General features: G+C 40.1%; 1 protein-coding gene across 5 annotated transcripts in view; it reads left to right on the forward strand.

Moving 5' to 3' along the window:
* The window catches only part of NTRK2 (neurotrophic receptor tyrosine kinase 2), a 341040-nt gene that overhangs the window by 48771 nt on the left and 265357 nt on the right, over window positions 1-26912 (forward strand). For all 5 annotated transcript variants that reach the window (XM_012813035.1, XM_012813015.1, XM_012813022.1 and 2 more), the window contains 5 exons: window positions 5273-5409; window positions 5911-6043; window positions 8842-9147; window positions 21356-21391; window positions 24085-24185. In XM_012813035.1, coding sequence (XP_012668489.1) covers window positions 5273-5409; window positions 5911-6043; window positions 8842-9147; window positions 21356-21391; window positions 24085-24185 — 713 coding nt within the window. The remainder of the gene's footprint in view (window positions 1-5272; window positions 5410-5910; window positions 6044-8841; window positions 9148-21355; window positions 21392-24084; window positions 24186-26912) is intronic.

The following is a 26912-nucleotide window of genomic DNA, read 5'->3' on the forward strand; positions in this document are numbered from 1 at the left end:
GGCTCGGGGCCAGCCCCCCACTGATTAGTTGCTTAGTTGTGACCTTTAAGCTTTATCTTCTTTATCTGGAAATAGGGGAATCAGGGCACTAGGGTTTTGGGGATGACTAATAAGTTAATAATCGGAAAATATTTAAAATGGAATCTATTAAGTACAAACATACACATATTCACACATCAAGTACACAGTGAATATGAGCTATTAATGTTATTACTATCAATGGGAATAGTTTACTTCAAATATATTTTATATCAGAATTTTAATACATGCGTATCTTATATTTTGTCCGATTGCTTCAAATAAAAATAACAAAGCTACAACAGACATTGGAACTCAAAGAAATTATTATGTACTCAAGCCTTGGGAATGTCAGATCAATGGAAGTTAAATAAACTTACTTATAGCAGGACTTCATGGAGTTTCTAAGCTAATGTGCACTGTGAACATCTATAATTTCCTGTAGGGTTTTGTTTGTTTTTTTCCTTACAGCGTCTCCAGGAATAAGAGTTTGGTAGAGAACACTTTGGGAAAGTTTGGTAGACTAGGTAACTACTCGGGCTGATGTGAGGTTTAAGAATAACAGTTGTTGAAACAAAAGCCCAGGGAACGATTGTCCAAGACCCATTGTCTAAACTCCTGCCACTCAAAATGTGCAATGTGTCTGTGGAACAGGGAGTTTGTTAAAAGTGCAAATTCTCAGGCCCCAACCCAGACCTTCTGGGAAAGAAGCTAGCTACATTAATTTTTTTAGTTTTTTGCAGAGACAGAGTCTCACTTTATCACCCTCAGTAGAGTGCTGTGGCGTCACAGCAACCTCCAACTCCTGGGCTTAGGCGATTCTCTTGCCTCAGCCTCCTGAGTAGCTGGGACTACAGGCACTCGCCAAATGCCTGGCTATTTTTTTGTTGCAGTTTGGCCAGGGCTGGGTTCAAACCCACCACCCTTGGTATATGGGGCTGGTGCCCTACTCACTGAGCCACAGGTGCCACCCAGAAGCTAGCTACATTATTAACAAGATCCTCCTGGTAAATCATATACAGGTTCAAGTTAAGGAAACCCAGATCTAAACAAAGTCAGCTTTTCACTCTGGTTGATGATTTTCTGTTAAGTTGTATAGGCTAGGATGTCCTACCTGAATGACTACAGATTGGGAGACACTGACAGGGTGGTGTCCTTCTGCCTGGGAAGGTCGTCTCTTATCTCCAGTGAGGTTTCCCAAAGGAAGACAGCGGTGGCACTTAGTATCAGGATTCCATTGCAGTAGTGCTAGCAGCACCGGAAAGCACTGTGGGGCATGGCTCTATATACTATGCCGATTTCAAATGTTATTAAGCCAGGAAGTAGTGCCTGGCAAGTGGTTTATCCTGCCTTGGCTATTCATGCGTCCCAATTTATTTTTATTGTGCTAATTAAACCTCAAGTGATATTTCAAGTACAGATTGTTTTTTCCATTATTGAATCTTTGACCAGCATATTAATGCTGTAGCATTAACGTGAGTCAGATGCTTAGTCATTTGTGGAAGACTTTACATTGACAAGAACTAGACTTGGCCAATTTTCCAGATTCCTTTGGAAATAGCTATGACAGGGTGATATAATTTCTCTGTAAACAAATGAGACTCACTTTTCCCTCGCAAAATATACACAAAATTATTATTTTTTAAATGAACTTAATTCCTAGGTCATGAACGTACAGTGGTAATTTATGTTCTGTGCTAACGCGGATATGTGCAGGCTGGGAGGTAGCGGTGAGACCCTGAGCTTTGGCTCAGTGCTAGATGCACTGGGGCAGTTTAGGAAGATATATTAGACTTTTCCAAAATTCATATATTTCATTAATTGAGTATAAAATATTTACCTTCAAGATTGGTTATAAGGATTAAATAAAATAAGAACGTCCTAGATAAGAGTATCTCATTCAGATGAATGCCCAATAAATGCTAATATTATTATTACTATAATTAAACATTTTAGAGCTATTAATTGTATAAGCTTAAGCTTGAAAAAAAAATTAGAGTTTATTGGAAAAAATAAGATTATGACATAACATTCCCTACTGACAACCTCTTTGTTTTACTCTCTCTGCTCAGAATTTCCAAACTATTAAGGACATTTATAGAAGATAGCAAATTTGTCCCATAGGTTTGTACTTGAGGTGCTAAGGGGAGTGTCTTCATCAGTGGAGTCTAGCTGTGCGTGTGTATGTGGGGGGGTGGATTCATAGCTTGAGAAGAAGCCCCTCAAAAGGCCCTGGCCCTGGGTCAGCAGATAAATCCATAAGTACAAAGAAGATGGGAGAGAGTTGACTAAGCACAAAAAGTTACAGACTGGTAACTTCTCTATAAAAAGAACATTCAGGAACAACAATACCAAAAAGTTTCAGAAACCAAAAATATGACAGAAGAATGAGAAACCTCCAAAGAAGCTTTGAAAGGTAAAGCTGAAGAGATCTCCCTCTAAATAGGACAAAGGGAGATAAAGGTAGTACGAGAGGAAAGATTAGAAATTTAGGTGGGCTATCCACAAGGTCCGACATGGGATCAATAGGAGTTCTAAGTGGCAAGAGAGCATCGAATCATGGTTGAATTGGCTTCTTTTTCCCTTAGTAGTATCTATAACCGTGTTGCATTTAATAATTAATACTGCCTTAAATTTGATGAGTTATAATTATTACAAATGAGATGGTTCTGCTGTCTGTAGGGATAATATACTTAACCCTTAATGTAACAAACTTTATACCTTTAATCTGGACAATGTAACTTCACAGAATGTGGCAGGCTATGAGGAGAGATGTGGGAGGGCTGGCGTTTTGTGACCCTGAGCCTGGTTCTCATCTTGCACAGTGGAAGGTCTGTCAATAATGCTGAAGCAGAAAAACGAAGAAGTGGCAATATAAGCATGCTATTTAGTGATGATCAATTTAATGGAGAGGAACACCGAAAGAATAAGTTAAAAGAAATGAAATGGGGTCTATGGGAATAGGAAATAGTGCCACATGGGTAAGGGGGGGGGGAAGTGTTTTTTACACAGCAGTGTGAATATTTTTCATAGGTCTTTTTAGAATTATAAACTCTTCAGATATGTGCCTATATATTTGTCTAATAAAAACAAAATGAATATATATTTTAAAAGTCATTCAGATTGTACCACTGACTTCAAGGAGATTTTTTCTTTCTTTTTTTTTTTTTTTAACTAAGTAAGCCTGTTTGTGATATCTTGCCTTGACATGCTTCTTGATAAATTAGGAACTGTAATTGTCACAGAAATTGTGACAAAGAACACATTAGAGAGGAAAAAATGACTCACTGCAGGCCACACAGTTAGTATGTGTCAGGTATATGGTCCAGGGCTTATTCCTATTTGCGGGACTCTCTCTTAATCATGGCTGTGCATTTCATTGCCCTGTATAATTCTGGGCACTAGGGGCCTTTTTGAAATCCTGTGAAAGATGTAACATATTCTTTTTTGGATGCTTGTGGTAGGGAAGAGTTCTGAAGGGGCCTTACTAGCTCCTAAAAGCTGGATCTTATTTGGTAGTCCTCTCCCAAGGGTGGGAATACCATAAGACAGAGTGTATAACTCATATTCCAGTCTGCTTTCAGTGATAAAGAGTGATGGCTTTGCCAGCAAGAATTGCATCATAAGAGAAGGGTTTGTGCACAGTCATATGAAAGTGATGGGTGAGATGCTACCAGTTGAGTGGGTTAATTGCTGTCAAAGATGAATAGCTTTTTCTGACTTGCAGGTTACTTCTGAGTTAATGATGTATCAAGTCTGAGGGACATACCATGCTTCCCCGAAAATAAGACACTGTCTTATATTTATTTTTTTCTCAAGAAGACACACTAGGGCTTATTTTCAGGGGATGTCTTATTTTTACTAAGTATAATATAACAATCTACATTTATTCAAATACAGTTAAGTCATCTTCTTCGGCGACCTGACAGAGGGAGCCGACCTTGTTGGTGGGGCTGGCACTAGTGATGCGTGAACTCCTTTCCCCTAGCCATTTGCACGTGCGCAATAGGATGCCTGTGACTGGAGTTGCCACACGTGTACCCGTGCAAGTGCGAACGGCTCAGAAAGGAGCTGTGGCAGATAAAAGGTATTCCAGTCTTCCTTACTGCTCCATGCCAAAATGCAGGGCATGGCTATGCAGCATGTTTAGGTCTTATTATCGAGGTAGGGCTTATATTTAACTAATGCATAGAAATCCTGCTAGGGCTTATTTTTTGGGTAGGTCTTATTTTCGGGGAAACACGGTAGCTGTTGGGGTGGATACAGTCCCAAGCAGATTTTCTGATGCCAAGTGAGAGAGATGGTCTGAACTAGCAGAACCTGACATGTTGGTGTTCCCTCTGAGACCCATCTACATGTCAGAGATACCGTGATTCATATGTAGTTAGGGCACGTACTCAATAGGTGTGATCATTTAATAAAAGGATAGCAGGATCAGTACATGACCACATAGCCTTTGAAAGGTGAAGGTATGAAAACAATGCTCTACTGAAATATTTAAAAATGTTTAGAAGGTTCAAATTTTCATCCAGTAACAAATACATTTGCAGGCTTTTCTAATGAAAAGAACTTTTCACTGGATGAAGAATCATTATGCTTCTTTCCCATTATATTTTAAATAGGATGACCAATTTTACTTGTAATATTTAACTATGACTTATATAACTTTGAAACATTCTAACAGTACAATAGTTCAAGCTTCATGTCTTTGAAAAATGCTTTGAAAGTACATTTTCTTTGACAGTCTGACTCTTTCAAAATCTAGGTCTTGTAGTGTGTTAGAGGCATAAATTATTTAATGCAAAGAAAAAGATTTTTGCAAAAGAAATTTAGATGCATCTCTTACCCTTTTGTGTTTCTAAGTATATAAAAGTGGAGGGGAGAAGAAGGAGAGGGAGAGAAGGGAGGACAAAAGACATACAATGGTAGCTCACAGGTACGATGCCTATTTATGTGCAAAAATGGATTAGTATCTATAGAACAGAAAAAGAAATGGAAGACACGTCAACATGCTAGTATTTTTTTTCCCAAGGAATGTGCATAATTTATTTTCAGATCTGATTACAGCACATTTTTTGCTCCACATTAAATCTCTATAAAGCTTATCAACCTGGTACTTTTTCAGATCAACGTAAATCAGTCCCAGAAAGTAAATAATGATTGATTTTAAAGCGTAAGGAGTTTTCGTAGTTATTCTTTTGATACCGGATTTAACTGTTTATGTATGTCTCTGCTTGCTTGTCTTGTTCCACAGGTTTGCCATCTGCAAATTTGGCTGCACCTAACCTCACCGTGGAGGAAGGAAAGTCTATCACGTTATCTTGCACTGTGACAGGTGACCCGGTTCCTGTTATGTACTGGGATGTTGGTAACCTGGTTTCCAAACATATGGTAAGGCTTATGCTTGTCTGTGTCTTAATAGACAATGAGAGGGTTTCAGAACTTGAGAATGTATTAAATCTAGCACCGATTGTTTGATACTTCATTAGGCCCTGTGTAGACGTTTATGAAGAGTTCTTTCTGTTTATTCTTAACTAACAAAGGCAGATTTCCATTGTAGTTATGCATGCCCAATAGACTGGAGAGTCTTTCCGTCCCTAGTGAGCTCTTTGAGTCTTTGTGAACAAATCGAGGGACTCTCCCTGTGGTCTTTTCCCTTGGAGGAAGGTAGATAGGAGTTTGAGGTTTAAGTCAACCTCACACACCAAGCAGTGGAAACTTAGAGAAATAGAAATACTTCTGATTTACTTCTTTGCCTGAGCCCAACTCAGGCAGAGAAGTTTTTCTAATGTTGTATATATTTTTTCTCTAGTTAGGAGAAGAAATGCCGAATTCTGTCACTTCGGGATCAATCCTAATCAAGATTATTGTTGTCTGTTAATTCATTTTTAGAATGAAACAATCAACACACAGGGCTCCTTAAGGATAACTAACATTTCATCTGATGACAGTGGAAAGCAAATCTCTTGTGTGGCGGAAAATCTTGTAGGAGAAGATCAGGATTCTGTGAACCTCACTGTGCATTGTACGTAATCATACCGGCATGTGTTTTTACTAAGCCAATGACCATGGACATGCCTACATTTGGTGCTGGGGCGCTCTGGGTGTTGTTTAAGTTTGTTAAAAAAATATATGCAATGTTTCATGAATACTTAATTAAGAATCAATCTTTCCTTTGTTTGATTGCTACTTAATGTCTCTTGCTCATGTGCTACCTTTCTTTTAAGCTTCTTTTTTGATCTTGAGCTGATCATTTGTGCCTTCTGCTGTCTGTTTTTCTGAAAGAACATATTTTGAGCTGGTTGTTCCCTCTTTTTAATGTTTTAGCTTACATTCTCATAAGCCAGCTTCTAAACTATTTTCCCCTATAAAAGCAATTGATGTTTTGAGGTTATGATACCTAAAGTATTTTTCTGGCTGTTCACAAACACCTAAGTGTACTGTTAACACCATAAAACCTCATTAGTTTGATAGTAAGTTTCTGTGAGGAGGTAGGAGAAGCCCTATTTAAGTTATCGTCACCTGCAGAAAACTGGAATTATTGTTTTAAATTTCTGCATACTTTTAAGCTAAGATAAAAGATATTAATGCTTCTTCTTCATTAAACATAAGAACATTTATTTTTCATTATTATAAATAATACAACTTGTATCTTAAAATTTTGGATTGTGGCATTCAGTGGTGGCATACAGCGAATGTATATTCAGTAAAAATCATATAGATGCTTCATATCATTGCAAATTCTGGGCTGGCACAGTACAAATTAATGAGGTTTTACCCTGTTTGCATTAGGATTTGGATGAGAAAAACGTGAATTGGCATGTGTGTAAGTATTTGTCCAAATTTAACACATGTAGACTGATAGCCATACACTGGCTAACACTCACGTAGCACAAATTCAAGTGTGTGATTGTTGGATGAATGATTGGCATCACCAATTGTAATCCTCTGTCACTGTAAATACCAGCACTGTGTCCAGTGGAAACTGGACTCATAATTTCTCACTATTTTGACCCACCCAGAAGCCTGAAGTCAGTGTTATCCCCACCCGTATGCAACCACTTCCAATTTTATGTCCTCCAATCATCACCTCACCCTAAACTCATTTGAGCATGGTGGAAGGAATAAGTGGGCCCTGGGCGTGGGGGCCTGGGCTGGTGGGAGGAAGGTAAGTGTGGCCTCTGCCCCACTGTGGTCCTTGCTGTGGTTGGTTCTTAATGCACATCTTCTAGTGGGTGCCTCTAAACAGACATGCACCTTATTTTGTGTAACAGATGCAGAGTCCCCCTAAATTATAAATATGTAAATGGCTCCTGGCCTAAAGAATTATTCTTATCTGTCACAGTATAGCTAAAGAATGGAAGGAATAGGGTGGGTGCAGTGGCTCACTCCTGTCATCCTAGCACTCTGGGAGGCTGAGTGGGTGGATTGCTTGAGTTCAGGAGTTTGAGACCAGCCTTAGCAAAAGCGAGACCCTGTCTCAAAAATAGTTAAAAATTAGCCGGGCATAGTGGTGGAGACCTGTAGTCCCAGCTACTTGGGAGGCTGAGGTCAGAGGATTGCTTGAATGTAAGAGTTCGAGGTTGTTGTGAGCTAGGCTGATACCATGGCACTCTAGCCTGGGCAATAGACTCTATCTCTCCCCTTCCCCCCCAAAAAAAGAGAGTGAAGGGAATAAATGATAAAAGTTACTAACAACCAGGCTAACCACTGTAGAGACCCTATTCAGACTGTGGGTTCCCAGGAGACGAGGCCATGCAGTTTTTACTCCTTTTATGTGATGAACACATATAATCAAGGAGAATAAGGGAGGGAAGGGCTGGTGCATTAAACACCATCCAGGACTTTTGCTCCAGATCCGTCTCACTCAGTAATCTTGACCCACTCACATAACCTTATCAAAGATTGGTTTCTTTATCTGAAAAAATGATGTTATTAGATTTCAAAGATCTTTTCCAGTCTCTGATTTTATAATTATCAACATTAGGCCACATTTAGACAAACAGTGATGAGGGATTTTAAATGCTTTCATTCAGGATAAGTACTCTGTTAAAAGATAGTACTTGATGTGTATTTCCCCCAAGCATAGAGTGAGTTATTTGTACTTGAAGTTGGGAGTAATTTCTAGTCTGTATTGGAGCCCAGACATTTAAAGGATCAAAATATTCACATCTAGTATTATAACAAAAATGGACCAAAAATGGACCATCACAGTAATGAACTGTGATGCTTAAAGAGTATTTGCAACTGACAACCAGTAAAAAAAATTAGTTTATCATAATAATTATTCTAATAATTAATCAGCAGAAGTGGTAGTCATTGTACTGATAAGTTTGATCTGCTTTAGAAAAGTTATGTGAGATTAAGGCTTCATGTACAATTTCTAAAGTCATTTCTGTTATTATGGAGGGAAGAAGTACTATAAAAATAGTGTCCTTCATTTTCTTTTTGATGAATCTACATAATATCAAAGATACATATATTTGAAGCCAAAGTCAACTTCAAATGAACCCTTTCCACTGTAGGAAATCCCCTGGATCTGTTAGGAGCTGGTTCTTGTTTACACTGAACAGATTTGAAAAATGACTGTGAAGCGTGGGTCTTCAGTAGAGCAGAGAAAATAGTCTTTCTGAAGCTCTCTGTAGGGAGTTAAATCTACCTTGATGATGATACATAATATTGATGGATTCCAGACTTGCTAGTCACGTATTTTCTTAAACCAAACAATGTTTGTATAGAATCCCCTGTCAATAACACAGAAATCTGGAGACGGCGAGAATTCTGAGCTTTCTGATGCTATTAACTCTCTCTTTTTCAATTTAGTTGCACCAACTATCACATTTCTCGAATCTCCAACCTCAGACCACCACTGGTGCATTCCATTCACTGTGAAAGGCAACCCCAAACCAGCGCTTCAGTGGTTCTATAATGGGGCAATATTGAATGAGTCCAAATACATCTGTACTAAAATACATGTTACCAATCACACGGAATACCACGGCTGCCTCCAGCTGGATAATCCTACTCACATGAACAATGGGGACTACACTCTAATAGCCAAGAACGAGTATGGGAAGGATGAGAAACAGATTTCTGCCCACTTCATGGGCTGGCCTGGAATTGATGATGGTGAGTACCTGAGGCTTTTGCATGGGGGAGAGGGTCTGTTGTCTTAAAGCTCTGTTAGTCTTGCTCAGGGGTCTGTAGGTCACCTGGAGCGGATTTGTTCCCTATGTATTTATTCTTGGACAAAAGGTGAAGAAGCACCAGCTGCATAGGAGACCTGCTTCTCATGCAAGCACAGAATGAAAGAGGACAACTGGAAATATGTGAGGCTTCTTAGGACAGGTCCAAGGCTGGTGACATGTCTCTTTAGCCCATATGAGTTGGCCGACAAAGCAAGTCATGAGGCCAAAGCCAAATCAAGGGGAATAGAATCATACTCCTTCTAAGGAGAGGATGAGGGAGTGAATAATTTTGAATAGTAATCTGCTATCTATAGGATTAATTACTGTAGCATGCTTGAGTATTTCATGAGAAAAGAATTATCATCATCATCATCACAAATATCTAATGAGATTTTACACCCATAATGACAGCACTCGTGCAAAAACATGAGCAAATGAACTGTGTTTGGCTGGCTTATGCAATATTTAGGTTTTAATTTCTAGCCCTTTATCCACTGGAATGGAGAATCCTGCTTTCTTATCCATAGGCAGGAAACTGGTATTCTAGACTATTTTGCTTACGTGGGTTGACTGAATTGAGCCACTGTCTTGTCCTGATCCATTTTTCTGGGAGTGATGATACTACCTATTTACAGTTTGGACTTGGGAAGGATCACTAGCATCAGAGGTCTAATCTGTGGCCACCAGGAGAGTGTCACTGTGAGCTAGCAGTGAGACAGTCATTGTGCTCTCCCTTGCTTCAGATAATGTCCTTTGGTGGAATATTCTTACTTGCTCAATCTTGTTGTCCAAATGCTTGCTGTCACTATAGAGGCTGAGGCTGGGGTTTAGATGTTAGGACCTGCTCATGAGTCCCTCACAGTAACAGCTCTGAGTTAGTCAAAGTCACACAGAGATGACTTGATAGAGAGAAGGGAGAATAGAAACCTGGGACCTGTGGGGGGCAGGGGCTGCTTGGGCAACATGTAACTGTGTGGCTCACAGGGTGCACTGCAAAGGCAACCCATGCAAAGTCATCTCTGCCACAGAGTCATTGAGAATGCAGGACCTCCGTTACATAATAAGTTCCAATATCCTGGTATTTGCTAAACATCTTTTTAAATGCTCAGGCTTCCTTAGCGTGTCCAAAATGTGATTTGAATTATGTAAGTTTGATTTACAAACAGCCATTCAGGAGCACATCAAACAAACTATGTTTGGATGCAATACCCAGACACCCCTGGCTGCTGTTGTCTTTTGCATTAAATCTTCCTCTTAATCTTCCTCCATTAATCTTCCTCTTAGTTGGGAGTTTAGAAGCCCTTGCTGCATAGGAGCCCTGCTTTTTATGCAGTTACTTGGCTCCAGTTGCTGTTGTGAGTCTCTAGATTACTGTGTTTTCTCCTGCATGTTTGAGGGAATAATAGCTTCATAGTTAGGTCCAGAGACTCTGACTTGGGACAATGGCTGTTTGTCTGTTATTAAATAAACTTTTTATTTATGAATAATTTTAGATTTGCAGAGACATTGCAAAGGTAGTACAGAGAGTTCCCAGATATCGCCCCACCCCCACTGTTTACATCTTCCCTTACTGTAGGACATTTGTCACAACTAATATACTAATAAGTGTACATTACTGATAACTGAGCTTTACACTTTGTTTGCATTTCACCCATGGCCCTTTGAAACTATCAAGGGTGAAACTTGATTTAGGGTGAAGGACTGGAGTTTAAAAACTATCAGAAATGATCTGTGTCCTTTCATATATGCATAGAACCTACTGTTAGCGTAAAGCCAGTAGCTTCTGTTTTTGGTAGGATTTTGATGTATTTTCTTTTGAACATTTCTATATAGCACTAATGTCTAGGAGAGTTGCACTCCTATTATCACGTGTCCTCGTTTTTATTGATGTCTCTGTTCATTTTAACTTAGTGATGGGAAAAAATTACTGTCTGGTGTAAGAATAACTTGGAGTCTCTCAAACGTTCCCTTTAAAAGGCATAATTTATTTTTATATAAAATAAAAATTAAACTAAATTTTATAGAGATAGATTTTTCCTCTTTTTTTCTCTTCTTGTTCATTTATTCATTTTTATTGTCCTTAAAGTACACATTTGCCTTTAGACAAGAAGGATTTCTTTTTCCCTTTGACTATTTACTCAAATACCATCCATGTAAGGAATAATAGATGAAAGTGGAAATGAAGGAGACTTGGCCCAGGGCGCAGGTGGATGTAAATTACCCTACTGGGCTGTAAACCAGTGTGACCAAGTAGATGTTGGTTTCACTTGCCTTAGAGGGAGGATCTTTGTGGGTATTTATGAGATTCACAGCCATAGCATACAGATCATGACCTTTCTTAGAATCACTTCTTTTCTCTCTTGTCTGCCTTTAAAACTAAAGGAAAATAAACAAATAGCAAAAGAAGAAGAAAAAAATGCTGGCCTACAGCTACATTTCATGTTAAGAACAAGTTGGGCCTTATGTTCCAGCAATATTTCTGCTGTCATCATGTAGTAATTGATGAAGAAGTTTGGCTCTCACAAATATTTTTGATAAAAGTTCCACTTTTACCCCCAGTTGTTTTGATGAGATCCTCCTTTTTTTTTTTTTTTTTTTTTTAACATTGCAAGTTTCCTGTCCTGGCTTACAAGGAAGCAGGCAGCCTGGCCTCTCCTGACGCTGGTTGCCTTTTCACACAAAGCCAGAAGAATCAGTGTGGCAGCTCTGGGGTCCCTTAGAGTGTGCGTGTCTTACTCAGCTTAGAACCAAGATTTTCATGGGATGGCCACTTGGCTTAGGAACTTGTTCTTGAAAACAGAGAATGAAGAATATTGAAAGAAATGGAAGCGTGAATAATAAACAGTAAAGCAGAAGTCTCTAAAACAAAACTGGTGAGGATGGAGGAGGTGGACTGATCAGACATAATGGCTCCTGATAACATTTACTGCCTCATGCGATCACTGGCACAGCTTGGCAGACCTCTGCTTTCCACTTGGAGGAAGGCTGAGCTTGATCCAGCATCACTCCAGGCCAAGGCAGTGCTTTTCATAAGGTGTGAGGATGGAGGCAGGTATTAAAGGAGAGAGGTCCAGCAAACCGAGACCCCTGTGTGATGTTTTCTGAGAGAGCTGGGGCCCTGCAGACTCCACCACTGCCCCATTGAGGGCACTAACATGGAAGGACAGGTGCTAACAGAGCTTTCGATGTCAGCAGGACCCCCGACACCAAGCCAATGCCGTCCTCATCTGTTGATCACTGGAAACCTGGCCAGTAGCTGAGAAAGAGAGAAAAGACTTTCCCAGACTCCAGACCTTAAATTGATCATTTTGGATTCCACATTTAAGAACTTAACTCAGTGGTGGTTAGCTTGGGGTTCTGTTTAAAGCAGCTTTCATCAGAATGAAATCGAGAGAACTGTAGTGTCTATCTTCCAGCACAATGCAAAGCGTGACTTATGACAATCAAATGCAGCAGTCTTATTTTATTTTTCTTTTCCATTGTCCCTTTACAATGGACTCACTCACAGTCGTCTTCCTGGGCTCCCAGACGAGTAGCTTCTAGCACTTCATTGCACATTAGAATCAACTGGAGATTTTTCCTTATTATTTTATTTGATTACATTTTTAATACACATTCTGGTACCTGCCGTTAGCAAGTCTGATTCAGTGACTCCAGGATGAGATTGATTTAGGTTTTGGCAGTTCTTGGTTTTGAGATTTCCCAGTGTTTCCAGTGAGTAACCAAGGTGAGCCTCATTGCCTTAGAGGAGAACTCAGCCATGTAAAATTTTTTTGCTCACGACTGAGTAATAATCTTTTGGTCATTTGAGACTGCAGTCAGAAGCTCAATTGAGAAATAGTATGGCTCATCTGAGCTAGAAATTGACTTGACCTCCTGACCAAGTTCAGGCTGGCAGAATGGGCTGGGGGCTGGAATTTGTCAAGGTTTCAGCCCCTCTGCTGCCCAGGTGGCAGGGAATGGGGTTGAGAAGTGTCAGGGAAGTTTGCTTGCTAATGACCTTGTGCTCTTGGGACATGGGAATTTTCAGTGCTGATGCTTGATCTGTCTTTCCTAGATACCTTTGTGAGTTCTTGGAGATTCCTTTCTCTGCTGTTTTCATAACGAGAACAAACATACCTCTACTGGGGCTGGTGGAAACAACTTCTTTCTCCAGGAAGAAGCTTTGTGTTGTTGGGGGGTCCCTCTGCCCCCACAAGGGGCCCTGTTAACAGGACCTAAGACTCCCGACACAAACTCATCTGGTCCATAGGGAACACTCATGATCCCTTGTCCTCTGGGTGTAAGGTTGAGCCACATGCCAGCTGTCTCCCCTGTTGCTGCAGGGTGCTTGCCCTTTCTGGGGCAGGAGTCAGGCTTTGTCCTCTGAGCCTTTCTCCTGTAGGGAACATGGCTCAAGCTCTCAGAGTGGCTCCATAGAATTCCTCTGATGGGGTTCCTTCTAAGTCTTTCCTTGCTCTCTCTTCCTGGGAACCTCATAAAGTCTCATAGTGAATGAGGTATTTTGAAGGACACAGGTCCAGTTCTCAGCCAGTTCTTTTGTGAATCCCACCGCTGAGTGCCTCCCATTCACTTTGGTGTCAGTTACCAAGGTAGGAAGAGTCTCATTCAACATCCTGTTATGCTAGAATCTGAGGATGTTGAAAAATGCATCAGCTCTCTCTGAATGTAGGAGAAACACGGGGTGCTGGGCTGTCCCTTATAGTGAGTTACAAAGCTCCGGACTGTATGGATCCTACTTCGTAGGAAGGGGACAGGAGTGAGGTACAGGACTGGGGAGTCAAGCCCAGCCCTTCTCCTTGTAAAGAATACCCTGACTGCTGATAAAATGATGAAAGGTGGAGAAACACTTGGCCTTTTATTCCTGCCCTTTGCTCCTGTTTCAAGTTTGCCTTCATCCTGGCTTAATGGCATCAGCCAGCTTCCAATTCCCGGAGGTATCCCTGGCCTGGTGCTAGGCAGGAACTGGCTGAAGATATGCAGAAATCACAGAAAATGAAGAATAAAGGCACCCCTTAGAATGTTTTCTTTTCTGCAGAAGCGGCTGAATAGAGACTTACATGGAATAGGTGGAACTGCTAAGATTTTACTTTTTAATGAGATAAACTCCCGTTACTTGTTCTCAATCCAAATGACTCATTCAGAGCTGATGTTTGAACTTGGAATCTTACGCACAGTTAGTCCCCACTCTCTGCATTATTTGAAGGGAAGTTCTGATGTAGAGGGAAAGATTTGGATTTTGGAATCTACTCTGATTTAATTTCAGATCTGAGTTCCACCCCCCATGACCTGTGTGGCTTTGAGTAATTTTCTTCACACCTGGGAGTGTGTAGTGCAACTTTCCCTCTCCATAAAATGCAGGGATCTAGCACTTACTTAGATGGTTGCTGTGAAGCTGAGCATCTCTGTGGTGCCTGCTCGGTCAGCAGGTGCTCAGCATTGCTCTCTTCCTGGACAGGCTTGGAGACTACCAGAAAGTGGGGGCACGCGCCTCACTTGCCTTCGTATTTATACTGTGTAGCCATTAGAGAGGGACAAACTGCGCCCAGAAATGCTTTATCTCAGACCAGCTTTTCCCTCTTATTTGGGTGTTTGGGTTTGCAGAGAAAATGGACCTTGGGACTCTGCTATATTATGTTGCGAGCTTCCTCAAGGTTCGGTTCTAGAGAAGGTGGGTAAACGTCTCTCTGCTGTCTGAGCTCTTTCTCTTCCCCCTTCTCCTTTGGAATGGGGCCCAGAGGGATGCCTTTGGGAATAAAACCCATCTTCTGCCCCTTCCCCTTTTCTTTGCCACCTGGTCAGAGATAGCCTGCCTCAATATTTGGTAATATAGCTTTTACTTTTATGTTTCCTCGAAAAATTGTCATCCTTCACACCCACTGGGATTTTTGGACTCTGGTAAAACTTCTTAGTGAGTTGTCAATCAGGGCTCCCAAACTTTAATGTACATGTAAAACTCCTGGGAACTCTTAAAATGCAGACTATGATTCAGTGGACCCAGAAGAGGGCCTGAGATGATGCATTTCTAGCAGGAGCCCAGATTATAGGGATGTTACTGGTCCTGGACCACACTTTGAGTCATGAGGATGCCCCACAGGACCTGGGGGAGCCACTGGCAGAAGTGGCTAGGCATCCATCAAGCTGATCTCACCTGATGCTCTCTGAGGATATCACGTAGTCATACGATAATAGAAAAGAGTGTACAGAGATGTCCTCTAATTGAGTTTGGCAAGAAGTAGGATGAATTCAGTAGATGGCTTCAGAAGGTTTGAGAGAGGAAATAAAAAGTAGAGACAGCAGTTGCAAGGACACACATACCAAGGAGAGGGTTATCTGAGGATTCTCCAAAGATCCTCGTGTATCCTATTTAGCTTACAGGCCAAAAATAAAGACTTGTGTAAGATGAAATTGATCCACCAGGTGGCTGTCATTGGAATTCAATCCTACATATAGCAAAGACCTTTCATGAACAGGAAAGTGAGCGTGGAAGCTGAGTGGTGAGTAGAAGTGATGAGGGTTTCTTTTAAAGCAGACTTTGAAGCCTAAATTAATGGCGGAGAGATTACTTATGATTTATTATGTGGAAGGAACCTAGAGCCCGTGTTAACATCTTCTGATCAGATAGCCCAAGTTCCGTGAATTTTGAAGGTCAGTCAGATTATTTCTATAAATAGGAGCACATTGATTAACAACAGATTCTCTTATCAAAGTCATTTCCCAAGTGATTTAACGCTTTAGGCTTGGAGCAAACCTAGCCGGAGCATTGGGTGATAAAATACCCTTGTTTTAAAAGCTTACCATTCTTTAGGCAGAGCATAAAGAGTGTCTCTGTGGCCCACTCATTCAGGAAGAATGTCACAGCTCAAGAATGCTCATTCACACAAGCAGTGGGAGTTAGTGACTTATGCTTCCTAATTCAGGAGCGCTTGTCTCCTATGCGAAATGCACGTCAGGAACAAACTATAAATATTGGAAGAGCTTTTCCCACAGCTACAACTTTCCTGCTGTTTAATCCAAAGATTCATGACGTCTGGATGAACTAGAGCTCTCTGCAGTGCTTAGAATCACCCCACACTGGCGGATTTAGATTTGGGGTAGTTAGGCCGGAGAATGTAGAGAGAGGACAGTTCTCCAAATGTTACACGTCAAGAAAACATAAAACCCCTCTGGCTTCACACTGTTTGTTCCTCAGGCCCTTTGTCAGGACCCCTTTCTCGTCCTGGGTAGGGGAGGTGAAAGGAAAGAAAGTTCTACCCGCTTTTCTTCCTTAAATAACTGAGGAGAGCACAGTTTGGCCATTGACTCATAATAATCATGATAATTAAGATTTATACTTAAATAGCTCTTTATATCTCAAGAGTACTAATGTTAATTAATTATGCTTCCCGAAGCTCCGGCGGAGTTGCCAAAGCCAAGGCTATTATCCTCTCCCGTCTTAGGGAAGACTCCTTTGTTACAGAAAAAGCGAAGAAACTCCCAAGGCTGCATAGCAAATTAGTGGTTCATGGAGAAGTGAAACCCAGACATCCGAGTCCCCAGTGTTTGGGGGCCCTGAGTTCAGCCTGCTGTTCCGAAAGGAAAGAGGAGATGGACTAAACATCAAAAGGCTGACCCCTTTGTGGTAGAAAACACTCTAGGCAAAGCAAGGGCGATTTAGCAGAGCAGATCTTTTGCTATTGCTTTATCATATGGAATGTGCTGGGATATTTTTCAAGATCACTCTCAACAGGGTCTGCAAATAGAATCGAAAGAAAAGTCTTTTCTTTCTTTCATATATATATATATATATATATATATATACTTTTAAGAGCATTAGAGAAAAACTAAAAGCTGAAAGGAAGGAAACAGATGTGTCTTTATGGCCTCCCCATTATTTTTATCTTGGTAGCAGAATGGAAAATGAACCATACTGTCAGGCTTCTTCTCTTCCCACAATTTATTTTTTTATTCTGCAAGCGTGTTTTTCCTTTAACTGTAGAGTCTTACAGTTAAAAAGTCATGAAGATTTACTCACGGAGATTTACATAAAGTCATAAGATCCACTCATGAGCTATAAATGAGATGAGAGGGGTGAAATAAAAAGGCCCCACTTTAGGTATTTTGAGAATGGAATTAAGAGCACAAGGAAGTGCTCAGGGTTCATGCTGTTGAGAAAAGAAAAGAAAAATGTGATTCTGTCTTTGCTGTCTAGAAGCCTAAATGCCCTAAGGGTTCCTCTCTTGGAGGTTGGACCTCACCTGCTCACTGGGTCGTGAGGGTGGCCATGGCCAGGATCCAGTTGCCTCTGTCCTTTTCAGTAGGGATACTTCAGGCTGTGCTCTGGACCGGCTCCTCCCTTTCTAACATTCCTTAGGTCAAGAGCAAGGTAGAAGTGTATGGACCACAGGATGCCCAAATCTCATGACAGAGCAGCTGTCCGCAGACCTTGGTCCCGGGTGGGCCCTCATCTTCTTCCAGCTGGGTAGGAGTTTCACCTCTACCCTTGAGTGAGCTGTGGAAGGGTCTGTCAGTCTCCAGTAATTTGGAGCACCTGTGGGGTGAATGGAGTTCCCAGATTGCCATATTTTATGCCACAGATTCCCAGCTTTACAGCTTGATGCTACTGAAGTCTGAGAGTTCTGATGTGATGAGAGCTACTAGGGCAGCATTGAAGAAAGCATAATAATGCTCCCTACCAGGGCATGGCCCAGGCACAATGCTGCTCCTCTATCTTCTATTCATTCTCTTTCTCTTGGATTTTTTTCCCCTGTAGAAAAAATGTTTGTCCTTCCTCATTGTCCTTTTGGTTCTCAATGTCTTCAGCAAGTCTTCCTAACTTTAGCCCAGAACAGTATATAATGGTATATGAACAAACGTATTTACACTCTGTAAAAGAAACTAGTTAGAACTTAGACTTAAACATGATGACATACGTTTAAAATTTGACCATTGCTAGACATCTCAGAAGGAAGTGGTACTTTTTTTTTTTTGGTCTGCATTGACAGTGATATTAATAATTACCTCGCGATTGGAGTGTAAATGTCACGGGAGGTTTTGCTTGAGTGGGAAGTTGCTAGCAGGAAAATACTTGATGGGCTGGGGTCAAGTGGAGTCTTGTGGCCCTTGTGTTTCTTAAACTCTAGATTTGTGCATGCTCCTCTGTGCCAGTCTTCCTAAACCTTTTATACTGACTGGCATTTGCAGTGGTGAGTAGACCCTTGTCAGACATAGCACAGTTTGTGAGGGGGGAAAAAAACCTGTTATTGTTCCTCCCACGTTGTCTTTCTGTGAGTTTCATAATCTTACACTAAATTTGGCTATTCCTGACAACAAAAGTAAAGTGACAGTATTTCTCATACATCTGGGAAAATGAAGTTAGGAGAAAATGGTGCTTTTCAGAAAGTTTAGCTCTGGCCTAATAGCTTTGTTGGTGCACCTGGTAAGAAAGACATGCCCCAATCTGAATTGTAAGTCTGGAAAATGCCCTGTTTTCGAGATTATAGGCCTAACCTATTTGGTTTTGATCCCACCCTGAAGCTCATTTTTCCATCCCTGGCATTTGCTACATGGGATTGATTTGACATTCTTGGATATTCTTAGGGGCTTTGTGTGGGTGGTGTGTTTGGGTGTTCTCTGTCTGTGATGAGGCGGATTAAACCTGCACGTTTTTCATAGTCACTGATTAAACCTGTACATTTTTTAATGTGTGGTTGAGAAGAATCTGGCTCTGAATCTTCAGTCTTTCTACATTCTTATGGAATTGGAGGCGTAAAAGTGGTGGTGAATGTAGATGCTTCTCTTACACATATAGGTGTCCATGAAGGCGTGAGGATAATTCAGAGTGACCAGCTCCTCCCAGGTTAAGCTGGGAAGTCCCATATTTAGAGAAACCCTCAGTCCTGGGAAAACAGGAAGGCTTGACTGGGAGTGCCCTAGTTTTAAATCTTAGAGGGAGGGCAATTGGGGGGATCTCACATAAGGCACACAAAGTAAGGGTGTTTAGCACGCCCCCTGGGGGAAGGGCTCAACTATAACTTGAACTTCACCTTAGAATTGAAAACAATGTAATCTAAACATCTATACCCTAATATTAATTTGTAACAAAAAACATTTTAAAAATACAGAAAAAAACTCTTGAAGTCCAGGGTCTCAGGAATGAATCTCTTCAGTCCCAGGCAATCTAGGGACCAAAGGTCACTAGGCCACCCTAGTACAAATTAAGATTCACATATTTATATCCAATTATTTAAATGTTATGTATCAGGTAAATGAATTGTGAAATACAGTAGGTTATACCTTCCTGCCTGACAAATATATGTTTATACTGATGTTGAAGGCTGAAGTTAGAACTCTCAGACTGTATGGAGGGACCTGGAGAGAAGAGGGCAGAGTGAGATCTTCTAAAATCATAAATTACCGAGTAGTTCAAAGAGTGCTTTGCTCTCTTGGAGTTATAGAACCTTTCCTTCAGCAGGTGTAGTACATCCCCATGGTGAAGGGGACACTATTGGTCTAAGGCTTTTGCAAAGGGAAAGGACTTCAGAGAACAAGTGAGTGCCCTGCAAGTGACATTGGATGGGCTACCACTGGGGCTTCCTGCCGCTTTATTCACTGAATTAACCCCTTAAACTGCAGGGCAGCTCTCAAGTTTCTTCTCAGGCTGTCCTAACAGCTACAAATAATTCTGATAATACATATTAACATATCGACATATCATAACTCAAAACTACTTTTAAATGGTATTTGGGACAGTGAAGCTCCTCAAAATACAACCGAAAGATATTGGCATCAATGACTTTGTATGAATTGATACAGCGCCATCACAGGTGGCTGCCCAGGTTGTGCACTGCCCCATTTTGGGTGGTGCCATTCACGTGGATTGTAATATGAAAGGCAACCCCCACCCACCCCTTTGTGCCAAGTGTGGATTACACGGCAACTTGCAGTGTCCCTGAATTGAAGTACACAGCCATTCATTTCATTTGTTCCCTGCTAAAATAGATATTTTTCTAGTCGAAATGTATTAGCATTCTAATCTGAACATTGGGGCCACTTTTGTTTGGTTCTTCATTTAGACTAATCTTGATTATTCACTGGGGAATGCACGAACAGAAAATTGGCTCGTTTCACTCTATTTTAATGGCATTTTCCTGCTAAGGGTTCAGAAGTGAAATGAAAACTGAGTAAGCTTTATGGTTTGCAAGTTTTACTGTTTCACATGGCAAGTGAGGACTAAAAGCATAGGAAATAGCTTTGGAATTTCATTTTGCAATCATTTAAATGTTATAACAAAATTTAATTTTATTTCCAAGTCGACTTTCGTGTGGAGACCTAGTTAGCTCTGATTGGAGAATAAGGAGTGAATGTTTTTGTCACCAGTTTTTGTTGATGCTGAGTTTTTAAAATTTTTTTAAATGTTTCTGGTGAGTCTCATGGGAATACCTTAAAGCTGAATATTCGGATCATTTCAGTCACCGCAGAGCCAACCAACAAAATTAAGTTGGTACACTTTTGCATTTCTCTCTGACATAATATTTATTTCTAACCTTTTCGCTATAATTGTTTTCAATATGGGAAGTACAATTTCTGTGTTGCATTAGGACATAAAAAGAATTTCTTCAAACTAAGGACTAGAACCCCCCTCAAAGACTGAATGGAAGGTCACACTATGGTCTAGATAACATCATGTAGGGTGGTTAATAATATGCTCCTGAATGAGATGGCCCTGCTACGTGGAGTTTGACAGTAACCCCCAGGGCAGGAAGAGAATAGCAACAGTGGTATGAAAATTATCTGTCTCTGGAATAAAAAATACCCCCAAATTGCAATGAAAATGGTCAACTGTATAATAGAAACAGTACAAAAAAAAAAAAAAGAAATAGTTATAGTTCATAGATTGCTGAAGTTTTTCCAAAGTGATTTGTAAGTTCTATTTAGTCTTTTTTTTTTTTTTTTCTTTTTGGAGGGATGGAAGTTGGGGGACTGGGGTAGGGAATAGATTTAAGGTGAAACAAAGCAAGAACATTGGGTTTATTTACCATACCCTAAAAACAGTCTATTCAATTATAAAAACCTTCAGTGTCTATTTAGCTTATTTTACTTGGCATAGGTTATGCATTTGTAAACACCAAATTCATGCTTACAAATCTTTTCTGTGTTTTGCTTTTTAGGTGCAAACCCGAATTATCCTGATGTAATTTATGAAGGTAGCTATCATTGTTTCCTTTACACTGTATTTTTTCTAAATGCTTGTGTATTATGTAATAAATCAACTAAAACAAGACCGCTAAGCTCAGATAAATATATCCACTTTGGGCATTACATAGTCCAAAACAATATTTCAAAAATCATTCAGTATTGACGGCCAGATCCCCTTGACATTTGCAATGCCTGTAAATAGCACTTTCTCTCTCATGTTCTGTTCTTGGAAGTAGTAAATCCATTTTGCTGGCTGTAACAGACATTTTGTTTCCATAATTGGGAACTAATTACCTGTTTAAAAGCCATGACTACCAAGAAAAGGGAAGTGTATCAGTTTCTGGCTGTGACAGTAAACCCAATTCAAAATTATGTTTCTTGTGCAACGAAGAAGTTTGGCTTTGAAAAACCTGGAAGTTACAACTTGCTTTCTTGCTCTAGGGTTGGTTAAACCAGCCACTTAACCCTGTCATCAGGAACCCAAATTCTCTTTGTCTCTACACTCTCTTGCCCATCTTGCTAGCTTCAGTGAAGGCCGATTCCCCTGTGGTTAGAACAGGATGTCAGCAGAGAGGCTGCCGCCATTCACATTGATGAGAAAATGGGAGAGCTTCTCAAGGTGTCCCAGAAGAGAACTTTCCCCCAAACTTCAACCAAGCCCTGTTTGTATCAGATTCAAGACCCCATCAGGTCATGGTCTGTTCTTGCCCTCATTATTGATAAGAGAGAGGCGTTACCCTCGACTAACTGGCCCCACCCCTGGACTTGAGGTCTGCTTTCCCTGAGGTGGATAGGCTTAACCCCCTTGAACAAAATGAGGCTCTCTTGGGAATGCAAAAGGAAAGAACCAAAGGTCCACTGTATTAGCTTTTAACAGAACAGCTCACATCTCCTTAGCTATTTTTTTTCAATACCAAAGACATTTTACAAGGTGGGAAAGCCCGTCTTTGATTTTCAGACTGCTTTCGTGATCAGGAAGCCACTGAGTGGGGAGGTGGCAGGCTACATTTCAACATGTGGCTTGAAATTTAAGAATGATTGAAAGTCAGATCAATTAAAATATGTTTATATATTCTATAAAATATTCCATTCTTTGATTTTGTATATATATGAACTTACTCACTTTTTATTTTTTTCTATAAAATGATTCTGTTTGTGGGCTTATATGTGTGTGTATTTAACTTGAGTTCCTTTTAACTGGGGAAGGAATTTATATTGTCTTTTCCTGCTTATGTACATTAACCCATATTTCTTCCATGCTTTTGTTTGGTTGATTTTATGCATATGATTTGTGTTTTGGTCAGGAATTATGTAAAAATCACAATTCAAACCTTTCTCAAATTCTATCTCAGCATGATGTGTTTGAATTATGATTTTACATTTTAAAATTGGGTTTTAGAACCCTTTTTGAATGTCACTTTCCCATTGGCTTCAGACCTCACTTGGATCTGTTAAATTGTAGGCACTTCAATGATTTACATTTTGCATGATTGGTTGGCTCTAACCTGAAGAGGGAAAAATAAACAAATTAATTATATCTGTTAGTGTTTGAAATCAGTAAGTTTTAAGATATTCATAATAAAAATTATGAGAACATGATTTTTGGCATTAAGAATGAAACAGCAAACAGAAAATAGGTGTTTTTTTCTGTTACTGTTTATGCAGAAAGGAACATTCTGCTAATAAAAATACAATTTAAATTGGGTGCCCCGAGGCCAATACAATGTGAGTCTACCTAGAGAAGTGTAGCCAGGGCTGAGATAATGAGGTAGCTTCCCCGAGATGGAAATTGAAGACACTATAACTATTCACAATTAAAATACAAACACTATAAACAACATTGTCTGTAGTAAGTTTTCTCAGAGTTTTCTGGAACCTTTCATATGTGATATTAGTAATAAAAACTTTTGACTACCCTCAAATAAAAATCAATCATTATTTCCATCCTGATCCGTATAGATTAAAACTGATCCAGAAGGAAGCACCTGCATTTGAGAATTGATGAAATGAGACCCAAGCTTTATAATTCTAAGTGTTATGTTGGTCTTTCCAATAATACTTCTGAAACTGAAATATTGACAAATTCAGAACTCTTTTAAAAAGTTCATGCATGGACCCAAGTTCCATCATCATACTGATTCCACATTTGTCTTAAGGGTTTGCCTTTTACTCAAATAATATATGTATTTACCTGCCCTGGGAATCAGTATTTCTTCTTTCAAATCTGGAACCATGTCTGGGCTTAGCCACCGCCTTGCTAGGTGACCCCTGTACTAGGCATTCAACTTTCTTCAGCTGATATTCTTCAGCTGTAAAACTGGCAGTTAGGCTCAGTCTCTAAAGACTCTTTCCCGTTTATGAATCTATGACTCTTAGATGACTGATGCCCTTTTGCACTATAGATTTGTTTTCAATATGCCATTGATAAATGGGTATATTCATCTGTGCAGAGAAAAGACCCTGAACCAGGTTTAAGATCTGACCAAAAGAACAAGGACATAAAGATCTGGATTGAATGAAGTCTTAGCACTGTGAGGCTGAGTTAGTGGCTTGGTCATGCTGTTCCATAGCCAGGCTGTTTAGTGGTTTAGAGTCTTTGGGATTTGTGTTGGTTCATTCCGGATCTTACTCTGGCCTCAAGTTTGTTGGCAACCTAATGACAACTTCATGTTCCTTCTCTTTCTCCCTTCTCCAATTTAAGATTATGGGACTGTAGCAAATGATGTCGATGACACTACCAACAGAAGTAACGAAATACCTTCCACTGGTGTTGCTGACTCAACTGGTCGGGAACATCTCTCGGTGAGTGGAATTAATAGCTGGTTCCTAGATAGGTCCTGAGCATTTTGGGTACTTACATGTGAGAGGAAGGTAGCTGCTTCAACAAGACATTTTTATTATGCAGATGTCAATAGGGCATTAAAATATAGAATAAATGTCTCATATAATATCTATTAATCTAATTAATTTATATTAATGGTTAGGTTTAAAGAAAGTGATAAGGATGCCTTTGATTTATTTGCTTCTCCCTTTGTGTACCACTTTATTTATTATTATTATTTTTGAGACAGAGTCTCACTTTCTCACCCTTAATAGAATGTCATTGCATCACAGCTCACAACAACCTCAAACTCTTGGGCTCAAGCAATTCTCTTGCTTCAGTCTCCTGAGTACTTGGGACTACAGGCACTGCCACAATGCCCAGCTATTCTTAGAGATGGTATCTCACTCTGGTTCAGGCTGGTCTTGAACGTGTGAGCTCAGGCAATCCACCCACCTGGGCCTCCCACTGGGATTATAGGCGTGAGCCACTGTGCCTGGCCTGTGTACCACTTTTAATTGTTAGTGGTTTCTATTTCAAGTATCTGTCCTTTAAAAGAAGAAGCAAGAAACTAGCAGAGCAAGAAACCAGTTTTCTCATTCATCGACTAGACTTTTACACCCCTCTTCTTAAACTTGCAATGAAAGTTTGATGGCTCACCAAATGTAAGCAGTCCAGTAGATTGTGGAAGGGACTGTCAGTGGGCAAAGAAAAAAAAACATGAATGCATAGACATATACATGTCACATAGACATATACATGTCAGTCAGAGATCTTAGACATGAATACTAGCAGCTAAAATACAAATAGAGACAGAGAAATGCAGTGCCAGAGACAGAAGCAGAGGGATGAGTGTTCGGTCTCTCCAGCTGTGAGATTCAGAGGAGCCTTTGTGGGACAAGTGGCATTTTGGATAGCCTGTGCTAAAGGGTTGGGATTTGGACATAGAGAATGGAAGGGGAGGCCATTTGAGGTTTACAAACAAGAGCTTGCAGATGGGGAAACGTGGTGAAAGGGCTTGATTGGAAGGGAAAGTATGTGCAGGTCAGTAGAGTTGGAGATGTACGTGGTGGCCAGGTTGTAGGACTTGAAGCACAGTCTCAGGTGTGTCGATTTATGGTGCAGTGAGGAGCCATTGAAGGGGGAAGTCACACAACTTCCCAGGGGTCTATGGTGGGATTCCTCTATCAGTTGCTGTGGTCAGAACTGAAAAGCTTCCTCCATTCTTCTGTTTTCCTCACTGTCATGCATGCACAGTCATCACTTTCTATGAGCTGTGCCTCCTTATAAATTCCAAATCCATCCACATCTCTTCACCTCTACTGCCACATTGCAGGGTAGCGTAGGGTTGACAAACTGTAGCCTATGGATCAAGTCCAGCTCACCCCCTGTTTTTGTGCTGTTTGCAGACTAAGAATAGTTTCTACATGTTTAAGTGATTTAAAAAAATCAGAAGACTGAGTACATTGGATACTTTTTCTTCTAAAGCTATAACCCAATTATAACCCAATTATAGCCCAAGAATATGGGGAAAGGGAGTGGAGGGGAGAGGAGGGGGGAGGTTGGGTGGAGGCAGGTAATCAGTGGGACCACACCTATGGTGCATCTTACAAGGGTACATGTGAAACTTACTAAATGTAGAATATAAATGTCTTAACACAATGACTAAGAAAATGCCATGAAGGCTATGTTAACCAGTTTGATGAAAATATTTCAAATTGTATATAAAACCAGCACATTGTACCCCATGACTGCATTAATGTACACAGCAATGATTTAATAAGAAAAATAAAAAAAATCAGAAGAATGATGTTTCATGTCACATGAAAATTTTATAAAATTAAAATTTTGAAATGGAGTTTGAACTTGTTTATTTAGGTAGAACCACTCTCTATTTGCAGACATCTGGGATTTAATAATAGGGCAGAGAAATTTATAGCTAAAATCTCTTTTCCATGAAAACATTAGTTAGAAACAAAGATTTAAAAAAATGGGCAAATCCTTTAGGGAAGTTTGAGTGAAATAATTGCTTATCCATAATTAGCTTTTTAGGAATTGCCACCATTCCGTTTGTATATAGTCTCTGCAGCCTACAGATCGAGTTAAGTCTGTACCTAAATATTTGCAGAAGCATTTTCTAAGAGGGCCACTCACAGCTAAAGTATCAGAGAAGAGAACTGTCATATCGTACCTTTGCTCCACACTTTTTTGTGCCTTGTGACTTATTTCATGCTGTTTTTATCTGATGTCAGAGGTGGTGAAGTGGGAGGATTAGCCTACTTTTATTTTTGTACCTGAATTCTCAACCTCTCAAAGAGGCAGTGCCATGGATAAATCATAGGTTTTATACTTGCCTAGACTTGAGTTCAAATCCCCAGCTTGTAAGATGTGACTTTAAGCTGCTTATTGAATTTTTTCTAAGTTTTATTTTTATATCATCATTATAGCAAACACTAATTTATTATCTATTGGTGTAGACACTATTCCAAGCCCGTTATCTGCATTTGCTCCCTAAGGATTTCCAAAAACATATAAAGGTAGAATTATTAAATTTCCCATTTTATTCATGAAGATTATAAGATGCAGAGAAATTAAGTAAGCTAATAAGTGGTAAGTCTGAATTTTACACTCAGGAAGATCCCATGTGCTTCCTCAGTGTCCACTCTATACTCCCTCACACTAGGGGATGGGTGTATCAGTCAGTGTAA

The sequence above is a fragment of the Otolemur garnettii genome, unplaced genomic scaffold (assembly GCF_000181295.1).
Source record: "Otolemur garnettii isolate 467f Iridium unplaced genomic scaffold, OtoGar3 scaffold00006, whole genome shotgun sequence".
Taxonomy (NCBI): domain Eukaryota; kingdom Metazoa; phylum Chordata; class Mammalia; order Primates; family Galagidae; genus Otolemur; species Otolemur garnettii.